The sequence below is a fragment of the Clarias gariepinus genome, chromosome 18 (genome assembly GCF_024256425.1).
Source record: "Clarias gariepinus isolate MV-2021 ecotype Netherlands chromosome 18, CGAR_prim_01v2, whole genome shotgun sequence".
Lineage (NCBI taxonomy): Eukaryota > Metazoa > Chordata > Actinopteri > Siluriformes > Clariidae > Clarias > Clarias gariepinus.
The window spans coordinates 16331320-16358338 of NC_071117.1; the positions used below are offsets into that span (position 1 = coordinate 16331320).

The 27019-nt window shown below is 36.3% G+C and overlaps 1 protein-coding gene across 1 annotated transcript in view; it reads left to right on the forward strand.

The window, feature by feature from the left end:
* Nucleotides 1-27019, forward strand: part of cfap58 (cilia and flagella associated protein 58) — a 132336-nt gene that overhangs the window by 82211 nt on the left and 23106 nt on the right. The window contains 4 exon segments of the mRNA XM_053477311.1: nucleotides 1792-1903; nucleotides 5241-5345; nucleotides 10987-11106; nucleotides 20625-20758. Of these exon segments, the coding sequence (XP_053333286.1) occupies nucleotides 1792-1903; nucleotides 5241-5345; nucleotides 10987-11106; nucleotides 20625-20758 (471 nt within the window).

Below are 27019 nucleotides of genomic sequence, written 5' to 3' on the forward strand. Positions count from 1 at the left end.
CATGTTGTTGTTGTTGTCGTTAAGAAAGCTTACCATAAAAAGTCATGAAACATCTGGTTAAGACTAAAGGCATGCACCGAAAAAGTCACAGGGTTTTTACTTTCGTGCAGGTTTCTGTCTAGTCAGGTTCATATTGGTCTGCACCTAATGATTTTTTCTATTGATTAATCTATTAGGTTTTTTTTTTATTTTTTATTAGTCAATCAGTCTGATGATTATTTTAATCTAGCAATAATTTTCCCACCTGGATGAATCTTTTTTATTAAAAAGAATTAATGAGACCTAAACAAATAAACAACAACAAAAAAAGCACACAAAATAAAATCAGTGACTAAACTAAACTCTAATACACACTTATACTATCTAAACAAAACTCACTCTAATCCACATGTAATACACACTGGTCTGTAATAATGAGGTCCGACTAAGGGAACCGTGATATTTCTTTTGAGATGCTCGTACTGTGTGCAATTCTGGTGTATGTCGGAAGGCATTATTAGCTTCTTTATAACTTACTTACTCACCTCACTTATCACTGATACCACCTTATAATGTATTCACCTTATAATGTATTCAGCTGACAGTGCTTACTGTATATAGTATTTCTACCTTTTTTTTTTCTATTCTGCTGTTTACCAGGGTGAAGTGGGAGTTTCCTATATGTTTTTAAGAAAAACAAATCCTGCTTGTTTGGGCTATGGCCACTACAGGTTTACCTCAAAATCAGATAGAGATATGGATATTTGGAACACTACACAGATAGTGTCACTGTCCTACACACCTCATTTATATTCCTGGCAATTTTGTTCTTGAACTCAACAACAGTGTCTCTAGCCCCCCTCCCCACTCCACCCCAACTCTACTTACTTTCCTAAATAAATGATGCCTGTTTAAAGACACTGCTAATAACATTTTCTATTGGGAATGTCTCTACTTGCTAATTTATCATGTTAGCCTCAAACATCCCCATTAATTCAACCTAAGATGTGCTCAGGTCATAAGCATGATTATCATTCCCATCCCGACTTGTGTAAACTCTTTCATACATAATGTTTGCCACACCTACAGTATTGCTGCCATTCATTGGGTTAACTTATGGCTCTTCAATGCTTGCTATTTGTCTACTGAAGATAGGGTGTTTATGTGCTTTAGTAACATATACTAAATGGGTTTAATAACTCAGCATGAAGGCCATTTTTATGTGTATTGGCTATGTCAGAGCAATATCATTTAGAACCAGTGAATGTTCTTTTTAGATGCCATTACAGTCAAGCTTATTTACTAAATGTGCTTCTTCTTTCTCTTTACCCAACATTAATGTAACAAATTCTCTCGCCACCTTCTTATCAAGACTAAGTAGACTATCTTTCAGTGTATAGGGAATTTATTTCTCCTTTTTGGCCTCAAAGGCATTTTCTTGATGCTAAAAAAATTGTTTTATTTTTTTTTTAGCAGCTATTACCAAGCCACTGATGCTAATAAGTTGGCAGATGAGCTTTCAAGTTGTTTATTTGCAGAGTGAATTACCACTGTAGCAGGTCAAAGGCATTTGCAGACATTGCATTGACATCAAGCGCCATCGGATTGTATGTACTCTATGCAAGTGTGGGTGCTGTATAGAGCATGCTGGCGAGGTTTAAAGTGCCATCAGATTCATGCAAATATTGTATCATTTTTTTTATAGGGTCCAGGTATAGTGTATTTGTTACATGTTGCATTTAAGAAAGATCATTGTGCTGTGTGGACCTTTGCGCAGTGCTGTGTTTCTTATAGGCTTGTGGTTTTGTCTAGGCGGGAGGTGTACCACATGCAAAGGGAGCTGATTAAGGAGCGTGCAAGATGTCAAAGCTTGCAAGAAGAACTTGAAAGTCCCATGAACGTTCATCGTTGGAGAAGACTTGAGGTATGTACGGTATTGTCCACTATGTGGGTATAAAGCCCTAATCTGTTTGGACTATTTTTATATGGGGTGCTGGGAACATGGATTATTACTGGAGTATATCTGGGAATGCAGTCTCTCCTTAATCAATCATGTCATTAATTTCTGTGGCCTGAGACAACATCATATTTTACAGTCTATAAAATCACCACAGGTAATAAATATCGTGTCCAAACTAACGGGTTCCTAAAGATTTAATTGAATCTTGTGGAAAAAGCCTTCCCCAGTATGGAGAGGCTTTAATTAACTGTCTTCTCCATCATCTCTTTCTTAAGCCAAGAAGTGAAGAAAACAATAAAAGAACAGTGGTGTTTTAAAAATACTTTTTATAGAATTACCACTTTGGAGAATTTTGGTTTATAGATTTCTTAGCGCAGACCAAACCAAAAATATAGTACATGTTGGAGCAATCAACAAACCCTGCTTGTGTTATTATTTAACAGACATATAGAATCATGCTTTGTCCATATAATAATTACCTTTTTACTAACTTTACTTAACTTTTATTAAATAACAATTTATTTTCAGTTATATTCTGATGTCACTGAACCATATGTACGAAAGGAGGTCATCACAATTAAATTGATAATGGTGTGTTTGCATTGGCTAACACTCATGCACTTACTCATTGTCTATATATAATATATGATATATCCTGATAGAAAGTAAACAAATCTTGTATTACTTTCTCAGTTTTGTTCTTTTTTTTTTTTTTTTTTTTTTTTTTTTACTACTATTTTCTCACAAACTCTCAGTTCCACTAAAGGGGGTATGACCTCCCACTCCCTAATTGCCTGGTTTACAGAAGAGAATAAATGTCTAATTTGTCCAGGGCTGATTCAATCCTTATCCCCCAAAAAATTGCATTAGTACTAGTTTGTGGTATTAAGAATAATACAACTTTTTTTTCATGGTGTCATTATTTATTCTAGTTATTGCTGGTTATGGTGGATCCACCGTGTGGTAATACAGTTACATAATTTCCTTTATAACTTTATTAGTCTCTCACATTGTTAAGGAGAATTTTTTGGACCATTCTTTTTTAAAACATTCTTAAAAAAATGTTCATTAAGGTTTTGGGGCATTTGCTTATGCATTGCTCTCTTAGTCCTGCCACAGCATTTCAGTTTAGTTGAGGTTTGGACTCTGACTAGGCCGTTTCAAAACCTGGATGCTTTTATTTTTCAGACATTCTGATACAGAGTTAGTGGTACACTCTCAATCATTGTCCTGCTGCGTGACCTAATTTCACCCAAGCTTTAGTTGGATTTTCAACTTTTGAACATTAGCTTTAGACTTTAATATACAGTACTATATTTTGATTTGAAATACTCTGATATACAGAAGAGTTCATGGACAACTCAATGACTGTAATTTGCGACGGTCACGTGGCTGCAAAATACAGTAAGCCCAAATGCCCATGCTTGACAATGAGTATGAGGTATTTTTTGCTAAAATGTTCTTTGTTTTTTGCCAAACATGGTGCTTGGCATTAAGGCCAAATGACTCCACTTTGGTCTCATCTATCCATTTGGTCTCATTGTTCAAGTCTTGTGGTTTGTTTGATGCATTTTTGCAAACCTCAGTTGTGCTTCCATGTCCTTTTTAGACAGAAGAGGCTTTCTCCATGCAGCCCTTCCAAACAAACTTTTTTAGTCTTTTGCTGTGCGGTCGTGTACATACGGTACTTAAACATGTAACATGCTCAGTGAGGCCTGTAGAGTGTGACATGTAGCTCTTGGGATTTTGGTATTTTTTTTAGTCTGATCTTTCATTCTTGGAATGTCCACTCATGGGAAGAATGGTAGCAGAATGCTTTCCACTTATGAATAATCTGTCTCACTGTAGAATGGTCAACTCCAAATTGTTTGGAAATGGTTTTATAACCCTTTTCAGATTGATGTCCAGCAACAATTGCTTCTCTAAGACTATTGCTAATGTCTTTCCCTCTTGGCATTGTGTTAACACACACCTGAATGCTTCAGACCAGCAAACTGCCAAAATGATTATGATTTTGGCTGATGATTAGCAGCACCTGGCTACAACTTACAGTACCTTCTTAAATCCTGTGGAAGCAGTAAGCTGGTATTTAGAATTGGCCACATTTTTTTTCCATCTGAGGTTGTATTTGCCTAATACTGTACTATGACCCACTATAATCAAGTGATTTTTATTATGTGTTTTTTTTTTTTTTTTTTTTTTTTTTTTTACAAAAACACAGAACTAAAAGAAGGGGTACTACTGTAACATTTGTATATGACTGAAGATACCACACTTAAAACCCTGATAGCTAGTATGTAAATCATAAGCGATCATGGAAAAAAAAATCTAAAGCCTATGAGGGCATTGATTTCTCCAGCTGGATTACTGCTTGCTTATACTTAAAAAAATATATACACTGATTAGCCATACCATTGACACGCTGAGCAATAAGCTCAACATTGTGTAGGTTCCCATTGTGCAGCTCGGCCAGGTCTGTCTCCTAGGATCATGATTTCACCAGACCTCTGGAGTGGTGTGCTGTGGTGCCTGGGATGTTAGCAGAAGATCATTTGGTGCGATGGGGAGTGGCGTGGGGTCTTCATGGATTGGACTTGTTTGCCTTGTGCATCGCCTGGACATTTATTATTATCAATTACCCTAAACCTGTTGGCTGCAAGCGGTGCCCTGTGGTGTACTGGGTGTTCTGATCACTTTCTATCAGGGTCAGCATTGACTTTCTTGGCAATTTGTGCTGCATTAGCTTTGCTGTGGGATCAGATGGGCTGGTCTTTCGTCCCCCTATGCATGGGTGAGCCTTGGGAGCCCATGATCCTGTCACCAGTTCGCTCGTGTACTGTATAGTTGGTTATTAGTGTTATTCACTCAAACTTTCTGGGGTCATAATGTTATAGCTAATCAGCTAAGCCACTTATCTTCTTCCACAAATGATGAGGACTAATGACTAAAAAATGTATCTACCGTAATGGCGTAGCCCAGACAGCAATTACCATTAATGTATAGTGACTTACTAAGTAATGAGAGAACTATTATTTATTAAATTATTAACTATGAATAAAGATGAGACCGTACAAACATATAGCATATGTTGCGATTAGTAGCAGTTATTCTAAATACATGTTCTCCTTTCTCTCCCGATAGTTAAAGACTGAATTTATGGAAAATTGCCTTAAAGTCTACACATTTAACAACAGGGGTTTAGGCTCTTTTATTCTCTTCATTGCCTCATTTCTGATTCCTTATTTTCTCTCTCTCTCTCTCTCTCTCTCTCTCTCTCTCTCTTTAAATGGTTTCCCTGCAGGCAAGTGACCCGAGCACCTTCGAGCTGATCCAGAAGATTCACTCTCTTCAGCGACGCCTGATAACCAAAACCGAGGAGGTAGTGGAGAAAGAGCTTCTGCTGCAGGTAAACACTCTGCTTTCATTCTCAACCTGCAACAATCTGTCACGTCCTATTGGCCACTGATGACTCATCAAGCACCTGTGGGGCCGGGTCATTCAGAGAATCGATTTGTGAAGGCATTGCAAAGAGAATCCCTCCATCACAAAGCTTTGAAAAGAACAGCTTTATTTATCATTCAGGTTCTCTGCAAGAGGTAGCAATGTCGTTTTACTATCACAAAAAGTACTATTTAAGCTTAAGTTAATTTTTATACATGGTTATAGTTGTTTGTGTTTGGACAAAGACATGATTTTTTATATTTTTAGCCTTAATTAAGTTAACAAATATATTTAATTAACTATTTAGGAATTACATATTATATCTTTATCTTGCATTTTGAATATATTACATCTTATTTTGTTCTTTAATGGGCTTTTATTTTTACATGACCAAAAATAATTGGATCTGTATTAGGTCTGGGTGATATGGCGATGCATATGATATGTTTTTTTCTCCTTATTGATCAATATTGACAGGCAACGCGGTGGCTTAGTGGTTGGCAATGTTGCCTTGCACCTCCTTGTGTTCTGGGTTTGATTCCTGCCTCGGGTCTGTGTGCATGGAGTTTGCATGTTCTCCCTGTGCTCAGTGGGTTTCCTCCGGGTACTTTGGTTTTCTCTTTCACAGTCCAAAGATATGCAGTTTAGGCTAATTGGTATTCACCATAGTCTGAGTATGTATACTGTATGTGTGTGTGTGCCCTGTGATGGATTGGACCCTGCGACCCTGTATACAGGATACAGCGGTATAGACAGTGAGGGAGTGATGAATATATAATATTACTAAAATAGCTATATGAAATCACTCAAGATCAAGATCTTGAATCTTTTAAAGCAAAATGTTTTCCTTTGAAAAGCTGATAGTAAGGTAGTATTTCAGCAACACACTGAACTGAACTGAACTAATTATTAACAAAAATAAATAAAAGGGAACAGAACAGTTTTTGGAAGAGCTTAAAATAGAAAAGAAAAAAAAACTTTTAGAGCATGTAATGCCAGTTACATAATAATAAAACCAGGCCCATGAACATCTCAGGCTAACTACCAGGTTGGTTTCTACCAGCTAGTTAACTAGCACTAATGTCAATGATAATGCATGTCCAGTTTCAGAAAAGAAAAAAAAAAACAGCATATTCACTGGTACAGTTTGGCCTGCTGCTGTGCAAAAAGTAACCGACTGCCAAAATGTAATTGGAATCCACAGGAACATGCATATTGATTACAGGGTCCATCTTTTAATGCCCGCAGCACCGTGTATCTCTGTTTGACCATGCGTAAACACAACACAAAGCTATGTCGCTTTGTTGGCAGGTATAGGTTGAACTTTTTTTTTACTCAGACAACTTCATGTTCTTCCAGTGACCCTTTTCTTGCTCTGGTCCTTTTCATTTGGTGATGACATCGATAGCATTAACATGCAGCTTTAGTTTGTTGCTGTTGTGCATAAATATTCACAAAGAACTTTTCTGAAACAGCGATGAGAAATGGTGTAGGTTTTACAGTATGGGTTTTTCACTCTTGCTAATGTTACTGATTTCAAATTCCTTCAAATGAATATAAAAAAATATTTCCATGGCTATAACAGCCACCCTCTAGCAACAGTCAAGTCACATTTAAACCAGCAGATGTACACATGCATACGTGTCAAACCATCTTAATCTGTGCTTGGTAGCATCAGTATATCTTAACCATTTATTCGTAATTTGTGCTTCTTTTTTTTTAACAATTTCCCTAGCTTTGGAATGAACATTACCATCCCCTTTGTGCCTTTCTATGATTCTACTGTTTTTGTACTGTATGTACACTAACAGTCAAAAAATTAGACATACTTTCTAATTCACTGGTCTTTCCTGATTTTTAATTTCCCATACTAATGGCATCCAAAATACACAATAATCTCTTTGAACAGTTGATACTCAATTATTACTAGGATGCTCTGTAAATCCTTAGTAATTACAGCCTTACCTAATGCCATATGTGTGTTATTTTAGAGTTAAAAAAAGCAGTTTTATTCTAAAAAGTAGAAAGTAAAAACCAAAAGTTTATCTGGTACTGTATGTACAGTTTGTATGTTTGTTTAGGGCCAAAATTGTACCTCTGTGGACACCTTTCTCATTATTTGGGTTCAGCTCCCAAAATAGCTTGATTGTGTTAAGTTTCAGGCTTGTTAAGTGTAGTTAGAAAGTGTGCATTGAGCAAATGGAAAATAAGCAAAATGGCTAGGGTAAAATTTACCATGAAGTTAAGTCTGTGAAAAGCATGATTTGTACAGGGCAACAGACGGGCAGTTTTCATCTGGCATCTTCTTACTGCCATGCTGTCTTTTCATTCCATCCTGTCCTGATTACCAGCCAAAGGAGGTTTAATCCTGTTTTGATTTGTAGATTTGTTTTTGCACTTGTCTATTGAGGGTCACTGGCCATGGTGCTGAACTGTTGTGCGTTGGTGGTACCACAATTAGAGACCAGACATACTATACAGCCTTTGCCTGTAGTGTTTATGTAATCAGTATTGTGGTGTTGGCTTCTTGCCCAATGCTTGAATACACATGATACAGTAACACTTGGTCTTTCATACAAGACGCGTACTGCAGTAGAGCCTATGAGTTTAAAATGACTACCTGCCTAGGTCATATCCAAAGTACTGTCAGGGTCTCAATCATCACTGTCACATTTTTTTTTTAAAGAAAATTCTAAATAAATAAATGGATAAAGGATTATATAAACAAACGAACAAACAAATAAATAAATGAATTAATAAAATAAGGTCTTTAAACCGAAAGTTCAAGTATCACCACGTAATCTAAATTCTGTTTTTTAATACACTGTCTACCCGTAGACAAGATGTTGTGCAGTGCAAATAACCAGGATATAGAGACCTTTTTTTCTCTCTCTTTTTTCCCCCTATTGCAGGTGAACGGGTCTATGGTAAAGAGCAAGTGTACCTAAGGATGTAATATCCAAAATCCTGAAAAGACATGTCCCTCTCCTCTTCTCTTCATTAAAGAGTACTACTGTATTGCACTTACATCCAATTCCCTCATGCAACACTCGGTTTGATGTGTATATTTCAAAAATTCTAAGGTGTACAGCTCCTGCTGCTGCTGCTATGGAGCCCAAAACACATATATGCAGGTAGTTTTCTAGATATTTCTCCTTCATTAAAGGTGAGGGCTAGTACATACTGCACTTCCTTTGAGACGGCACCACTTTTTGGACAGCTGCTCATGTTACAGGGCTTGAATGGAAGCACGAGTTCACGGCCAACCACGATTGGTTAGTGTCACTCTCATAGGGGAGAAAATATGCCAGCTCTCCCACCCACACAACATGGCCAGATTCACTTTCTGGATGGTTGTGGTATTAGGATTCAATCCCTAGATAATAGAGCCTACTCTTCTTGAGTGCCAGCCAGAGAGGTTTAAACGTGAACCTCCACCTTGATATTATGTGTCACTAGTTACTGTCAATAGGCCTGGTATATTACTGGCTATATTCTTGAACTTACATATATCTGAACCCCAGGGCAGGTGAAGTGATACTTACCATTCTAGTCTTTTTAGGGCTAAGCTGTGCTAAGTGCATATAAGAGCAAGAAAGACAGGGTGTTGTGTAAACCCACTTAGAAAAGTTATACATTGTGTACAACCACCTGGGTTACTGTATGTTCTTCACCCTACTTAAAAAGAAGTATCTGGGATAAGGGTAAACTGTTGCTTAGTGAGTTAATATCTGAGGTCCTTTACAGCTTATTTCCAGGGCCTTGACTGATGAGATGACTGATACATAATACCCTGTGTTTTTTAACCCTCACCATTTGTGCTGTGTTTCAATTACTGATGGAAGACCATGTCAATAAGAATTCAATTGTTCTAAAGAATCTTTTAGTGACAACCATTACACAAAAAGTAAAAATCGTAAATAAGTTTAAATTCAAATCCTTGACGCATATGTATAAAAACAACCCTAAAGCCTACATATATGGATAAATTTAGGTGCGCTTTTGCAGAATGTTTAAAAATGGAAAATGGAGTTGAGAAAGTGTGAGAGCATGTATGCCAGGAAGGAGTGTGACAAAGAACAGGATTTAAAAAGGTGTAGGAAACATGGTCATATGATGAAATCATTATCCCACTTTTCATAGCCAAATGACGCTGTTTGTTTTAAACCAAGACAACCAGAACCCATTCCAATGCGCTGTTACCCGTGTGGTCACGCCTAATTTGCTGTGGGCAAACAGTTTGTGCATATGTGTATGATTCAGTCTTGCGTGGAGGTTGTATGATAATAGCTGTCACTCTGATGCTGTTATATTTGACAAGCATGACAAGCAGTGTCTTTGATATGCCATTTTAGTCCAAATAATTGTCAGTACTCTAAAATTAGATATACAGATCCGGGGTGGGATTCCTTCGAAACTGGCAAACACAGAAATGCCATGTTTTCTGTCTATTCATAGAAATATGATGTCTTAATTCCTTTATTATATACTTGAATCCCAGCTGTCCTGTGCACCTGGAGATTTTCAGGACACATTTAGCTCAGTTATACAGTATGACAGGTGCTTGTCTCCGTGTCACTAGTATTGACAAGTGCTCACTATTGAACTCTGGGTTGGTAAGGCTGCATGTCAGTATTAAAGGCTCAAAAACTTTCTACTAGAGTGGCACTGTCATATCATAAGACAATTACAAACACTACTATCACTATGATTAATACTGTCAATCTCCAAACCATGCAACTAACTTACTGGCTTCCAGAGCGAAGAGTGCATACTTCCCCTCTTTAGTCCTTTACTGCATCCATTCGTATTTGGGAATTTTGTTAATCGTTTACTTCTCGCTGAAATCTTTTGTTTTTTGACAGTTGTATCTAATAATAGAATACTTTTCCAGTGTCCATAGAACACGTTTCTAAGTGTGCTAGATTGAGTACAACTGGAAAAAAAGAGAACTAGGAAGACACTCTTAGTATATACGAGGGGCTGTACACACAATCATTCATGAAAACCACTTGCAAATTACAAGACCTCAACAGGTAGTTATTGACACACCCCCATACAGTCCTGACCTGTTTGGGCCATTGAAGGAGTTCCTGGGAGGCCAGTGTTTTAGACATGAATAACTAAGCACTGGGATAGATGCATTAGTGCAGTATGAGGATAGAGGATTATATACATAATTGTGTTCCCGAATTCAGCATAGTCAAAAGTCCTGGTTTGTCTCGAACACCCCCCGTAATGTGCTCATTACATTTCGTTGTTTCTCTTTTGTCCCAAGGCTTTTCAGATAAAAAAGTACAGAAAAGAATAAGTAAGAATAAATACGTAGCCTATTTAGAGCCAAATAATTTCCTTGCTCTATCAATTAGAAATCCATGCCAGACTGTCTGCTTCACTAGCATTCCTCTGAAGTCTTCATTTAATGGAGTATGTTTGCACAGAACACACTCTCGAGCATACTTAATGAAAGAATAATCATGAGTGTTTTTATATCCATCTGATGGAGCTGGGGAGTGTTTAATGTGGATTTGTACCTTATTAATTCCAAATTATTTAAACACCCTGTGTGTAAATGTGCATCTGTATTATATCTTTTTTTTGTGTAGGAAAAGGAGAAGCTGTATGTGGAACTGAAGCATATATTAGCTCGTCAGCCTGGTCCAGAGGCAGCCGAACAACTTCAGATCTACCAGCAAACACTGAAGGAAAAGACCAAACAGCTCAAGGTTCTTTTGAGTCTCTCTTTCTTTCACTCCCGCACACATTTTTTTTCTTTGTCCCACTCCATGATTTACTCTTTCACTTCTGAAGGGACAGCCAATCCACTCTGAGCCGCACTCACCACCCCACCCCCCCACCTCCCTTACACCCCCGCCCCAAAATGCCATGCCGCAGTGAGGGCTTTTATCCGATCATAAATCATTTTCCCACTTATTTTCCTCTCTGTACTCACCCCTCACTCTCTCCATCATGGATATGAATAATTAGTTACCCTTCTGCCTAATTAAGAGCTCTTGTGCCTGGTCACAAATGGCTAGCACTAACATTGTCTGGGGTTTTCAGTCTTGCCTGTAGCTTTTTGTGTGCTTTAGATGGCCCAAATCCTTCAATATAAAAAAGACCCGCATGCAATAATGATGAGATCTACTTTGACTAATCTGCTTTAAGAAAAAAAAAAAGCCACCTGGACCGAACTGTGTTTAAAGAACATAGACGCTAAAGTCAAGATAGTCACAAACGTTCTGTCCAGGTTCAATGTTATGCGTTTTGTAAGGATCCTAAGAACAGTAGAACAGAAAGTTATGGCCTTAAGACAGAACTACCTGTATGTTCATGCACATAAGTATTGTTTTCTCCAGGTGTGCACATGAACAAGTTTTAATTTCCCTTCTTTATCTGCTGTAGTTAAAAAACAATCAGACATGCAGATCTACTGAAAACACAGTAATGTTACACTTACACTTTAGTTTTTTGACTAAAAACAAAGTGATATCAGAATTTTTGTCTGTCAAATGTTGTAGCATAAATGAAGATGACCAGAGATCAGATTTGTTATTTTGCCAGTAAATTAGCATTGTGTTTGAGGAATCCCCAAATAAATACATAAATAAAACAAGATTTCTATAATATCTATCCTGTCTGAAAAACAAAGAAAAAAAAAAAAAGAAATGTCTTGCCTTCCTCCTTATCTAATGTACCTGCACCATGTTCAGGCTGGTATCATCTGGTATTTAGAGAGTGTAACTTAATTATATGTGCATTCTATTGCCATATCTACAAAGGATCTCCAAAAAAAAAAGCTAAAATATGCGAGCTTGTAGCTTATGAACATGATTTATGGTGCTAGCCTAAAGCAGCAGTACACACAATTCAAGATCTGGCATGATACTGAAAATTGACAGAATACAAAAACTAGTGTACCATTGATTATATAAAGGTCAAATGTCATGTCCAGCATAATAAGAAGCAACATATAACTACAAATACAGTGCATTAGTTATTGCATATTTCAAATTAGTTACACACAAAGTGAAATATTTGAAAGCTTTTTTGTTTTAATTTCGACGATAAAGAAATGATTATTTCATGGTTTACAGCTCAATCAAAAAATCATATATTTATATTCATAAAAATATATAGATTCACAATACAAACATTGTATTATATTGTAGACCAGGTTGCTTTTATAGCAGCCTTCAGCTTGTCTGAATTGTTGGGTCAGATGTTTCTCATCTTCCTCTTGATAAATCCCCATAATTGTCTGTGGGGTTCAGGTTAGGTGGGTTGGCAAGCCAATCAAGCATAATAATATAATTACAACTTGTTAGTGGTAGTTTTGGCACTGGAGGCAGGTAAAAAAAAAAAAAAAACATCTTCTTTATAGATTTTTTTGGCAGACAGAAGCATGAAGTGCTATAACATCTCCTGGTAGATGTCTGAATTCACTTTGGACTTGAGAAAACAGCAGTGGCCTAACACCAGGAGATGACATGGCAACACAATTCATCACAGACTGTAGAAACTTCACACTGGACTCCAAGCAACCTGTATTCTGCGCCTCTCCAATCCCTTCCTCCAGACTCTGGGATCTAAACAACACACTCATAGGATTGTAAATTGATGCTTGTACTGTGACTGTGGGTTAAAACCCAGCTGTGGTCTAACTTCAGCAGGGTCCAGCAAGACAAATTTCTCTATCCATCAACAAAACCTGCCCTTCATCGTGAGAAATGAATCCAAAGAAGAGATAAATGAGACCAAAGAATAACTGGGTGTGCAACAACAGCAGCAACTTCAGTTGGACCCTCCATCACAGCACATACTTGCCAATATGAGGAAGAGAATGATGGATAAGCTTTGGGGTAACCAGGGCAATCTGAAAATAAGTGGCTGACTGGAATAAATCATTTTGTATACCATGCAAATCTACCACAATAGCAGACATAATTATTAGATGGTGTACAGTCATGTGTAAAAGGTAGTTCACTCCCTTTTTTTTTTTCTATGAACCTTAGCATTAGTCAAAATCCAACCTCAGACAACATACTGTATAGTGCCGTAAAAATATATCTGTCTCTTCTTTTTTTTTCATAGTTGTCCGCTTAAATTATTTAATTCAGATAAATAAAAATAATTAAAAATATTATTTTATTTATTAAAAGAAAAAAGCTGTCGAAATCTCGCTGGCCCCATGTGAAAAACTAATTCCCAATTAATTGTTCATATGTACTGTTCACTGAATAAATTGTGATCAACCACATTTGCAGGAAACCTGAGTTACATTTTACCTGCCACACCCAGGCCTGATTATTAAATGAAATAGACATAAATAGGACCTGCCTGACAAAGTAAAGCACACGAAAAGATCTCAAGCAACATGATTTAAAGAAATTCAGGAACAGAAAGAGTAACCAAGCCATTTCTAAGGGCTTGAGACTCCAGCAAACCATATCCACAAATAGTTAGAACAAAAGATTTGAGGGTTCACCGCTCTCCCAAGAGTGTCCCGACCTACCAAAATTACTTCTAGAGCACAACTACAACTCATCCAGGAGCTCATAAAACCCAGAACATAATTTAAAGAACTGCAGGCCATACTTACATCAGATATCAGATAAGTAAGAAAGAGACTGGGCAAAAATGGCATCCATGGTAGAGTTCCAAGGTGAAATCCACTGCTGATCAAAAAAACCCACAAACCCACGTCTCACCTTTACCAAAAAATATCTTGATTGTTTTCAACACTTTTGAGCAAATATTCTGTGGACTGATGAGACAATGGTTTTGGAAAGTGTGCATCCTGTTACATCAGGTATAAAACCAACATAAAAAGCACTTCATACCAATAATCAAACATGGTGATGATCTGAAGCTGCAGAGCCCCAGACCTTCACAATACCACCACCATGTTTGACTGTTGGTCCGAAGCTGCAAAACAAAATGAAGCTGATGCTGCAAAAAACACTTTTGAAATCAATTTAGTTTTCATCATGACTAAAAAGCAATTAGTTACAAAAACACTTCAACATAGTAAAGAGAAAGCTACTCTCTTTACAACCAGGACCGAAGATGACTTAGAAGAACGACTGGATATGCAACCAACAATTAAAGTTGGACTCACTATCACCCCTCTATTCCAGAACACAGCTGCCAGTATGAGGCAGAGAATAACGGATAAGCTAGCCGTGTCAAATCCTAAGACTGATTACCAAGGCTTAGTGGGGAAGCTCCATTAGATAGTATTGTAGCAGATCAATAGAGGCCTTGCAACAATCCCTATTACCACTGTAACTCAAACCAATGAACTAGTATATGCTACAGCCACTGTATGCTTGACTACACCACCAAGAAAACAACAGCACATACCATCCCTGAAAATAGAGATAAGATCGAGACCAGAGGTCGCAATAGAACATCTTTTTGTCCATTATTTTGACTGACAGGATCATAAATTCCATCCTCATCATTCCATCATAGTCTATTATCATCTGTTAAAGTATTATTTTTTAATAATCCTTAGTCATTTTCATTTATTCGTTTTTTGTTGTAATAATTAAAATACCAAACATCCTTATAGATTATGCAGTTGTAGAGACATGAAAGATAGAAAGATGAACAGGGACATTGACCTTGTGGTCACCTTTCATGTCAACACCACACAAAGCAGATGTGGTGGGTTTTTTTCCCTTGTGGATTGACAGCAGAGGACACTAAAAACACTGCAGCCATTGTGGCTAAACATACAAATTTGAACAGAGCAATTTTGCAAGATTAGAATTAATGAAACAATTAATTGCAATTAGAATATAAACAAAACAATTACAGGAAATCAGCTGGATGTAAACTGGGTGCTCGCTTTAGTGTAAGCAAAAGCATCAAGGCAAATGCAGATGGTGCAGAGGCAATTGTCATTAGGTGTGTGTCTTTGCCTTGTTACGACACAGAATAGGGTTAGAGCTACCAGGAGAGGAGGGAAAACAAGGAAGTGAACCTTCATGCTATGCCTAATATGTATATTAATTTTTTTTGTTTTTTTCAAGTCAAACGCAATAGTGATGTCATCTTAGGCAACATGGGGCAAGACACATAGCGGCTGCAGACTGGAATCTGTCACACACACACACACACGTTTTGTGGATTGTAACAGATGACTTCGTGTGACTGTTTTAATTTACATCTGAAGGCTAAGCTTGCAGTCTGCTAAGGTTTTGAAATTGGGGAACATTTCTCCCAGAAAAGTGATCAGAAGTTGTCATGCACTCCTTACTGTACGTACCATTGGCACAGCTGCTCCTATCTGTGATGTACATGGTCCTGACATTTACATTTAGGTTTGTTAAATAACTTTTCACGAAGGCACCTTTTGTTTGAACCAACTATTTTTGAAGTTCTCAAATTTAGTTTAAAGTATTAAATTTAGTTATAGTAGGGGAGTGGTGGCTCAGGTGGCTAAAACTTTAGGTTGATGATTTGAGGATCCATTACCGAGCCCTGTCATCAGTGGGTTCCTACACCCCACACCACCCAGCCGCTGCCTGCAGTGCCAGGTCCAAGCCCGGTTAGAAAAGTGGGCGGGTTGCGTCTGGAAGGGCAAAATCTGTGTGCGCGGATCGGATGGTCCGCTAAGGCGATCCCTTGACGGAAACAGAAAGATCAGTCAGGGAAAACAAAGCAGTTGATTAGAAACACTATGAAGGGTCAGTGGCATCACCATAAACCTCCACAAGACAGAGGTGAAGGTACCAGATGACTTTGATCATAATCTGAAACATACGAGATCACTGGTCAAGCATGGTGCTCACTAATCCTTATATATAATATAACCAATTCCATTTGCATTTATTTATAGAGAAATACAGCAAAACACTAACCTTAAAGACACTGTTAATGAAATAAAGGAAATCAAGTGGGAAAGTCAACAAAGTCAACTGGCAGATATTAAAGCAAATTTCTATGCATTCATCTTCCCGAAGAGCTGACGGAATCCCTCAAAACAAACAATAACTAAAACAAAACAAAACAAAACAAAACAAAACAAAACAAAACAAAACAAAACAAAACAAAAAAGCTGCAGTACAGTGAGAGGGAAAAAAACAAGCATCACAAAAGAAAAATTCAGGCAGGCTTTTTTTATTTTTTTTTTACGCAGGGTCTGAATGTGGGCTGTGTGCTGCACTTGATGTAAATCACACTCGCTTCTAAAAGCCAGTCATGTGTTGTTCTGAGAGTGGCATATGCAGAATTACATTTAGAAGGATCAGGAATATATACCTAATATACTATATTATACACATACTGTATATACATACTGTATAATATATTACTAACCTGTTATTGTATGATTGATTTCATGGGCTGTGATTAAATTAGTAAGTGTGGCATGCTCGAGCATTTCAGGGCGACGTTGAAAACAATAGTAGAAAAATAATTATATAACTATTTTTAAATTAAAGTACACTTTATATTATAGATCCTGATATATGTTTTCTTTTGCAGTGAATTTCAACAGGTTTGATTATGTAAAGGAATTCTTCGTCAGATTGGTCAACAGTGTAACCGAATACTCACCCACATCCAGACTTGACTCTTTAGGTTCTTTAGGTTTGACACCCCACATTTAGTTTACTCAGCCATGCCTGCTTTCCTAAAGTCAGCCTTGAGCTCCACTTTGTAGCGTTCTTCATGGATCAGCTTACCTTCCAGTATGTGTAATTGGTCAAATTAATTCTGAATCAGCGAATCTGTTTAGAAAATGAGCCCAGGAGTCTCGTTCATTTCCATTTCGAAGTGCTACTGCAGGCTCAGCTTTACTCTTTGTGCAGGAAATTTTATGGCCACAGCTAAATCTGATCTTACATCAGCACTCCTGCTTTGAGCTCCATTATGAGTGCAGGCCTGTTTATTTACCAGCTGAATGCTGAGGCTTCTAAAGAAACCTGTTAAATGAGACTCGCTGAATTAATGCAACCTTTTTTTTTTTCTTTTCTCTTTAATCGGCAGAAGAGGCGCTTAGCATGACTGAAACCTATTCAATTCTACAAATGCCTGACAACCCCCCTTGGCAAGACAGCACATTTGGGACCTTTTCTGCTTCTTTCTTTTTATCCTCTTTTTGTCTCAAGCTTTAAACATTGCTGTGTACATGTGTGCACACACACTTTCCACTGTGTCTTACCCTTTTTCCTTCTTTCATGCTGTTTGAATTGGAGTTCTGGTAGAGAGAACAGACTTTATACGCATTTAGATACTTACCCAGTGATATGAGAAACAGAGACATTCAGGTGATTCCCAGTGTCCACTCAAATCAGCAGCTGAAAAATGATGAAATTATTTGGTGTGATTCGCTGTACTCATCTTCCATGTACCTCATCTGCAACGTCTCCTTTTACATTATAGCTTTATACTTCTGTAGCTGTACAGTATGTACTCATAATAAAAAGTCCTTAATATGAGTGTTTGCTCAAAGATGGACTAGTATAATAAAACTGAAGTGCAAATATTTAACAATATTTCTGAATATAGCACTGAGAAGACATAAGTATTCATAAACTTTAGCTTTTTATTATTTCATATATTTTCAGTGCATATACTGTATGCATTTCAACATTTTTATATCCTGGGCCTTGTTTATTAAGCTAGATATAAATGGATTTATGCCTAATTTATTTGTATGAGTGTTTTCACATACAATTTAAAAAAAAACAACAACCTTATATTCTGATCTGTTTTGTGTAACTTTATGCTTATTCAGGGTAACTAATGTAAATCTTGATTAGGAAATCAAAGCAGCTGATGACAAACACACTCTAGTTGTTCAGGTTAGGATGATAAGAGGATGTACAGTATAAATGATAGCGATATATATATTTAGGATGAAACTGATTTATAAGTCATTCTAGTTACCACATCATCTGGTCAAATTTCAAAAACGTTCTCATGGTTTGAGCTTCCCTTATACAGTAGGACAGAAACGCTGTAGATTAGGGGCAATGCCTTATTTAAACTGAGTTTTTTTTAAGGGTAAAACCATTGACCTCACTTTTATAGTGCTGAAAGGATGACACTTAATTTTACCTCGATAATTTCTCTGAATTTTAAGATTATATACCATGCTTATAAACATAAGCCTCAGAAAACCTCAGATGCATTCTTTATTTTTTGTCCAAATTGTAGCTATTTTGCTATTTTTATATAAACAATACACTTTCACTTACTCACTCAGTCATCTTCTATACCGCTTTATCCTGTATTAAGGGTCATGGGGACCTGGAGCCTATCTCAGGAGGCTTATGGCACAAGGCAGGATACACCCTGGACATGGTGCCAATCCATCGCAGGACACACACATACACACACTTATTCACACACTATGTGAAATTTTGGAGAACCAGTTACAGTAGCCTAATCTGTATGTCTTTGGACTGTGGGAGGAAACCGGAGTACCCAGAGGAAACCAACCAAGAACGGGGAGAACATGCAAACTCCTCCGACAGTGCTTAACCACTACACCACCCTGCCGCCTATAAAAATAAATACATTCATATCTAAATATAAATTCAGAAAAAAATATGTTCCAAGGCAAATTTCTCCAAACATAGACAGAGGTTGAAAACCATTTTGAAGGTGAAAACTTTCTGAAGTTCTCAGGGACAACATTATTAAACAACACTTAATAAGTAACAACTAAACAGCCATAAACTTAACCATACCTTTTAGTAAAATTGGTTTGCTAATATGCAGTTGGAAAGCTTTTGGAACAGCTAATTGTTCCCAGACAGGAGCACCTGGTGCTCTCAGACTAATAAGAAAGCTAAGAGAACAGCCAGATGCCAGTAGTCACTTTTTGCTAGTTGGCCTGAAAGCAGCAGTTATTTATCCAGACATATTGGATTTTTTTTTTTTTTACTGAATTTTGGGAAAGGGCATTCCAACAACTTTAAACAACTCACCAAAATAGCACTAGGAGGCCTTTTTAAGATTACAAAGTCTTTTAGATGCACCTACCACCATTTAACAAGAGGAACAGGCAAAATTAAACTTTAAAAAAGTACTAATATTGTTATTTTGTGACATTCAATTATTTATTAGAACATTTACTGATGCATCTTTCAGTCAAAAGTCATCCATTGTATTATGATGCAAAAACGTTAAGGTCTCAGGATTGAAAAATAACTGTGGTGATTAATATCTTTCAACTTAACAATGATGCAGAAAGTAGCATCTTTCTTTCTTTCTTTAATAGCCTTGTCAGAAAGGATGGTGTTAAAATGTTAAAATGCTTTAGGAAAGTGTCAAATTAATGGACTGCATCATGCAAAGAAAACACCTAAGGTGGCCGCTGAGATTACTATAATTGTCGTGAATAGGAACAGCAGGCAAGTGCAGAAAGTAACATTTATTAAGCAAACAAAATCAAACAGGAATCAGACACTGGGAATTTCCCTGAGATTTCTCTGGTAAACAACTAGACAAGACTAAACCGAAACTTAACTACCTAAGACCCTAATCAACAAGGTGAACTTACTACACCTGTGAACATGAAGCACCAGACAAGAGGACACTCTTTTTAACTTAAAAGTCCCCACCCCCCCCAAAAAAAAAAATTATACATCACAGTACATGTATAATAATAATAATAATAATAAAAATAATAATAATAATAATTATTATTATTATTAATAACCAATAAATTATTTAATATTAAATAAATAATTATATTTAATAAATTATTTAATATTTAATGCTTGTAGTGTGAAATATCCACAGCAACAGCGATAGGTATCCGAAGTCCTTATGTTACCATGGTAACGCACAGAGGAATGGACGTCTGCCCTGGTGACGTTGCAGGGTGTTCTGAATGGTGGAGTTCCCTTAAATCACATTGCCTGCAAATGAAGCAGGGAGTAGAGAGAACCCTGTGCTTATTTCTGACATAAAAAAACAACAAAAAACTTTGTCTCCATGCAAAGTGTCCACTGGACAAGTCTTTTGAGGCAGTATTATGATATGGGGTTCCCTATGTAGTTCAGATGTAGGCCATTGATTGCCTTTTCTGTAGCAATATAATTAATTTAGCTGACTACCTGAATGTACAGTACATTACAGAACGACCAGGCTACTTCATTAATGCATTTCTTCCCTGATGACACATTTTTATAAAGAAGCCATAAATAATAATATTAGTAAGTTTAAAGGGGAAAGAAAACATTAATTCCCCAGTTAACTGTCTTTATTTTCTTGTCAGGCGCTGTCGTCAGAACTCAACATGTGCGAGTCTCAGGCACAGGAGTACAAGTACGAGATTGAGAGATTGGCTGGTGAGCTACAGAACGTGAAAAAGAAATATTTCATGCAGAAACGCAAGGAGCAGGCATGCAGGTGAGAGCATAATAAAATAGGACCCTGACAGAAGGTATTAACTTAGGTTTAAATAAATTTTTTTTTTTATGTTTAAAATGCATGTGTTCTATAACTGATCTTAGTAAGAACTGGCAATTCCTTACATGATAATTAAAGACATAAAAAATTATGGATGTCACAGACTGAGTATGAGTATAAGTACTTTCATGTGGGTAGTTGGCTTTAGTATAGATAATCGTCAGTCTGGAATAATTTATTTGGAGTATTTATTCCAATAATTTACTTGATTAATTATTTGAAATATACTATTATTTACACAATTTCTTTTTTTACTAATTTTTTAAAGTAAGCACTTCTGGCCGATTGGTTTGTATTACTGACACCTTCCCTTTTATTCCTTAATTATTCATCAAGTTAACTACAACTATATCAGCTGTAGTTGTGAGTGGTTCAGTACTGTGCAAATGTCTTTAGCCACCCTTTATTTTTTTAATTTTAACATACGAAAAAAGTGCATAAAGATACATTTTATAATTTGGCTGTTTATGTAACAACCTCTGCAGCAACCTCATTTCCCCTCTCAACCTCTATGCATTCAGCATCACCAGTATACCTAAATATTACCTTCATTTTACTAAAATATATAGGAATAACTTTGTAATACATGTTTGAATTGAACACTTTAGCAGGGACGTACAGATAAAGGAATAGCTAAAGCAGATAAACTGTAAGGATTTATTGGCCCCATCTCATGATGAAACAGACACAAGGAATACAAGTTTGGGACAAGTTTGTATGTGTTGTAAAACACATACCTATAGTCATTGCTAAATAATGCAATAGCGAGGTAACCATATAAGTAACTGATCCTCAGCAGAAGGTGATACGATAAAAATTTTTCTTTTAAATAAACTAATAAAACCAGGTAATATGTACCTTAGTTACCATCTTTATTCAACGGTTATTATGTTTGTTTGTTTTTATCAGGAATTTTTATTAAGAATTAGTTATACATTATTAAATTAACATTACATTAACACAATTGTGTTTCTGTACATTCTTTATGAATTGATCAAGCTTTAAAAAAAAAAATCTGATCTCACCTTAGTAGAGGATTAAACTCAGAAGGATGAAAAACTAATTAAAATAATTAAAGAAAATTTACATTTCATGTTAAATACACATTATATAAAACAAGGAAAAACAAGAAATTAATTAAAAAAAAAACATGAAGCACCTTCAACTGAGGTTCCTAGCAGTAGTAATAAAGACTTCAGTAATGCAGTATAAAAAAATGACCATTCCAAATTTGATGTGTATAAATGCTTCGAAGGTTTTTAATTACGAGGTCATGCTGCCCTACAGCATCATTAATTGACTGTCTTTTCTGTACCTATGGCTCTCGGATTATTGCATACTGCTCCTAAATGAAAAGCTGGCACACCCACATTAGCGGCCACAGATTGCTTGGCTCTGATTAGCCAGTCTGTACCATCTGGTGTAGTAGTTTGACTGTGCTGTTTCCTGTTGCTTGGTTGGAGGTCCCACTGTTGGTTTATTGGAAGGATTTCAGACATGGCGGCCAACCAATGCAACCCCCGAGAGCATGTGTGCATCCTGACTGGCCTGTGTGTCCTATGAAAATTAATTTACAGGTAGATATTAGACATAGAGGAGTATCGGAATGTCTTTACTATATAAAAACCTCTATTTTAGAGGTTAGGAAACCTAAATAATTTTTTTTTTAATCTGCCCTTATTGTTAATATACATTAGCTTACTTGCTGTATTTTAGCGGTGTCTAGTAAAATGGCATAAAACAAAAATCTAATTAAACGTATAAATTAGCACAGTTTGCTCATTTTTTAAAATAAAATACATACTTTCATATATCTTAATAATTAATTTGATATTGACTAAATGACTATTAATCGTGAAGAATCAGCAGAAGTATTTTTTAAATGATCTAATTGCTAAAAAGTTTAAGAGAAATACAGCTGATAAAGCTACTGCAAAGTTTATCTAGTTTAAATATTGGTTTTAAGAAATAGTTAATATTTTATATATTTAGATATTTTCTAAATATTTGTCTACTGAAAGCTCACATATAGTATACTGTATACTGTTGGTATAAAGAAAATATACTGTAAGCTATTGTCAAAATAAAAGCTGTCAGTCTTTATACAGTATAATAGTATATTGCTTATAGACATTTATAGGATTTTTAGGATTTATGGATGTATCCGTTATCCCTTTTAAGACTAGTGCCTCTCAAGTGCTCTTCCTTTTGTAATCTCAGGGAGTTTTTCCTTCCCACTATCACATCCAGCTTGCTCATCAGGGACAGAGATATTTATAATTTATACTTATTTTTCTTTACTTTATTTTTGAAAAACTGCTTTAAGACAATCCCTATATAAATAAAATTAAATTCAAAGAAATGTGGAGAAGAGCAGTTTTAATTTGAACCATTATGAGCTCTTTAGCTTGTCCCTTAAATCTTTTATGCCAGTTTAGTTTATGTCCAAGACCCATTCCTGCTTCAGTAAATGATCCCACCTGGGTATTGTAAAATTGGGGCTAAGATTGTAATTACTACTGCTGTAATCAGAAATGATGTACTGTGCACTTCATGATTCTTACACACAATGCAATAGACGGATACTAAACATAATTTAAACACACTTAGTACTGTTTGTCTTGATTTATAATACAGTGCAATTATGCTGTGTTCCCAAGAAAACATCTCACCATATATTTTTTTTGTGTGTGTCAGGGAGTTTTTCCTTGCCAGTATCACCTCTGGCTGGTTTATTATGGATTTCAGCTCACATCCAAAGAAGCTTTGTGGCAATACCAATGATTAAAAATGTAATGAACATAAAATTACAGTGAAACCTCGGATTACGAGTAACACGGTTTGCGAGTGTTGTGCAAAACGAGCAGAGATTTTTAATACATTTTGACTTGGAAAACAAATCTTTGAAACAAAAGTCTTGGTTTACGAGTACCGAGTATCATGTATCATGCATACTGTACGCTTCTTGTTTTGACGCCAAGCATCACGTGATCGAATAATTTGAGTTTCTATTATTTCTTATCGAAAAATTCCCTTTGGTTTATGAGTGTTTATGCTCGTAACCCAAGGTTTCACTGTAAATGGAATTTAACTGTCCTACATGGTTTCGGTAAATATTGTACACATTGTAGTTTCCCCAGACACTTAAGGGTACTTAAGCTTGTTTATCTTTGGGCAAACATAAAAAAATTCTGTGTAGCACTTATGTGGTGCTCACACTCAATTGAAAAAATTGATCCCTCTGCCCTATTCATCCTGAGGGGGCCAAGTACCAAAGAAGAACCAAGAAGCTTTACATTCAATGAGGGGCCCAATAACCTATGCAGAAATCTAAGACTAGTTAAAGCCATAAAAGGACCATCCATTTTAAATGTAGGATCAATATTGGAGCACTTGGTTGATAGGGGAGGTCTCTTCTACAAATATCATCCTCAACCCACCCCCCCCCCCCCCCAAAAAAAAAAAAACAAAACACACACACAAAAACAAGAAAACAAATAAATAAATAAATAAATAGTAAAAGATAAATGCCCGTGTTACTGAGGAAGTTGTAGCTGTCATTCCATTCTTTTACCTGAAAATGTGGATAGAGATTTCATATACAGTACATAATCAGACCATCATACTTTAGTTCAAGTGTTCAGCAGTTTAGCAGTTGATTTGATTTAACAAGAGGCATTCCACGTGTTGAAAATAGAGCATAACAGCACTGGGACATTCAATTATATGTATCACTCTGTGTCACAGGTGTTCTAAACATGGTTTATGGTGATAGACAGACCAACACCACTCCCTCTCATGTGATACTGCTTAACTCGTCATAATAAAAGATGTTAAAGGTGGAATGGGTGTAGTGTCTCATTTCAGGGACCTCTACTGTTTTGATCACGCCTCTGATTATGTCATAGTGTTGTGACTAAGGCTGTCACGTTTTAAGGGTTTCCACATTCAAATGCAGCTGAAAAGGAAGGGTGGGATGGTGTAGGCTACATAGTCCAATCTATCCCAAGATTCTTTTGAAGCCAGTGAAGACACCAGAAGAGATGATGGCATACACAGTTTGAGAAGATATTAAAAAGAAATATATTAGAAATATAAAATTGATATATACATAAAAATAAAATATTTTAAAAACAATACAAAACAAGCTGGTTCATATGAAATCCACTCCAGGAGAGATAGGTTTTTTAAAACATAAAACATGGTTAAGTGTTGCATGATGTAAACCAGCTGCAGTTTGGCTCTTTAGACCAGGCTGTCGGTTCGGCCGTCATGGTCTGCGCAGTGAGCGGAGACCGTGTACTGTTCAGCCCCTGAAATGAGACACACCCAACAGAAGCAGTGTGGAATTTAAGGGAGGAGATGAGTGCAGAAAGCGAGGAATAAATTTTTCAATAAAAAAGGACAGGTTTGCTTGACAGTACAGCAGTGTTTGTGTTCTGACAGATTGTGTAGGAAAACAGTTCCGGCAAAAACAGGAATACAATAAACGAGTTTTAAAGTTTACTTATATTTCTAATATTTATTGCATCTTATGTTATATAAAAATATAATAAACTCTTTTCCATTGCTTTCTTTATTTAATGTGACTCAAAGTAAGATAATTCAGTTATTTTTTTTTATAATTGAGTAGCTCTCCATCCTTGTGCCTTAAAAATTGGTTTAATTAAATCTTTTTCTCCTGCTTCTTATTCAAAAATATAGTCTTGTAACAGTATTAACATATTATTAAATATGCTCAATAATTATCTATATTAAATTTTATTTAAAAAAAAGTAAAACATTGTGATTAGTTTTTTGCTAAACCTACAGTACAGTATCTGATAAAGCAGAATTTATCCCCCAATAAGCCTTACCAATTCATTAATCAATATCTGTTCATTTTCTTCCCACAGCCTTTTGCAGGAAATGTGCTTTAGGTAGCAGTTTGCATTGAACCAGAACTATAATTGAAATAAATTTCGCAGAAAAGCATGCTTGTGTTGTTAAAGTTATTATTGTTAAAGTTATTCGACAAGAGACGCTTTTGGAGTTTGACCCCAAATGTCCCGTGTAGTTTTAGCATCACTGATGTTTTGCTGCTGGAAATCTGCTGAGCGCATGGACAGCAGCTAAGCCGGGCTGACGAGCAGCAGATCGATTGCTTTTTCTCCTGCAGCTGCGAGTAATGGCTTGGAATTACACAAATCCCTAGCAGCAGCTTCTAAACATATGGCCTGGTTGTAAAGGGAGGCTGGTGTTAACAAAAAGCAGGCTGAATGAGACATAAAGCCATTTTATAGATTAAGATGTTAAAAGAAATGGTGTTTAAAGTGTGTTCAGGACAATGGCTGTAGCTCGGCGTATAGATTTTATTGCTACATACTGTAGTGAGGATGTAACCGAATATGAGTAAATTATATAGACTGAACGGATAATGTCATAATTAATATAAGGACATAAAAAAGGGGAAGATGAACATAGTCTTTTTTGGATAGGGTGTTTGCTGAACCAAAACAAAAACATGTGTAAAAGTACAGTAGGTTTTACCTTTTTTTTTGGAAATGAAAACTTTATTATTTTATTTGCCGGGTGTTCCTTAACTCAGACTAATACAATATACAATATGTGTTTGAAATGATCTGCAATTTATTCATATTTTATTCAGCATTTTCTAGTGTCATCAGGGTATAAACTCTACCGGTCACATCCACACCCACCCATGTAAATATAAATATTTTGAACACTAAACAAACAGCCATACAGATAATAGCCTCGCGCTTCAGATTCTTAAAGCATACACGATGGTGAGCTCCAATGACCTGAAGCACTGCTAAATCTGATTAGAATGCTAGCCAGTTTTCACTCTTGATTTAGTTTATTACTCATGTTGTCCTTTGTTTTTTTTTTTCTTTCTGTTTTTGTTTTCTTTTTCCTAATTCTCAATTCACCAGAAGTGTTTGCCCGTGCGGATCTCCCCACATTAGAACGAGATAACAGAATTACCATCTGTAATTTAAAATCTCTTTCCAGCAAGTCCATCTTAAGGATCATTAAAAGGCAATTCGCTGCTCCTCTTGCTAGTGGTAGGATTTAAAGTATCTGAGCCGCCAGCATCTTATCAGGATGTCGGCCCGTCGATGCCAGAGGACAGGGAAAATCCTGCTTGCGTAGAGGTTTTGTGCATGTAATTAGCATATGTTATCCGGCAAACGTCTAGAT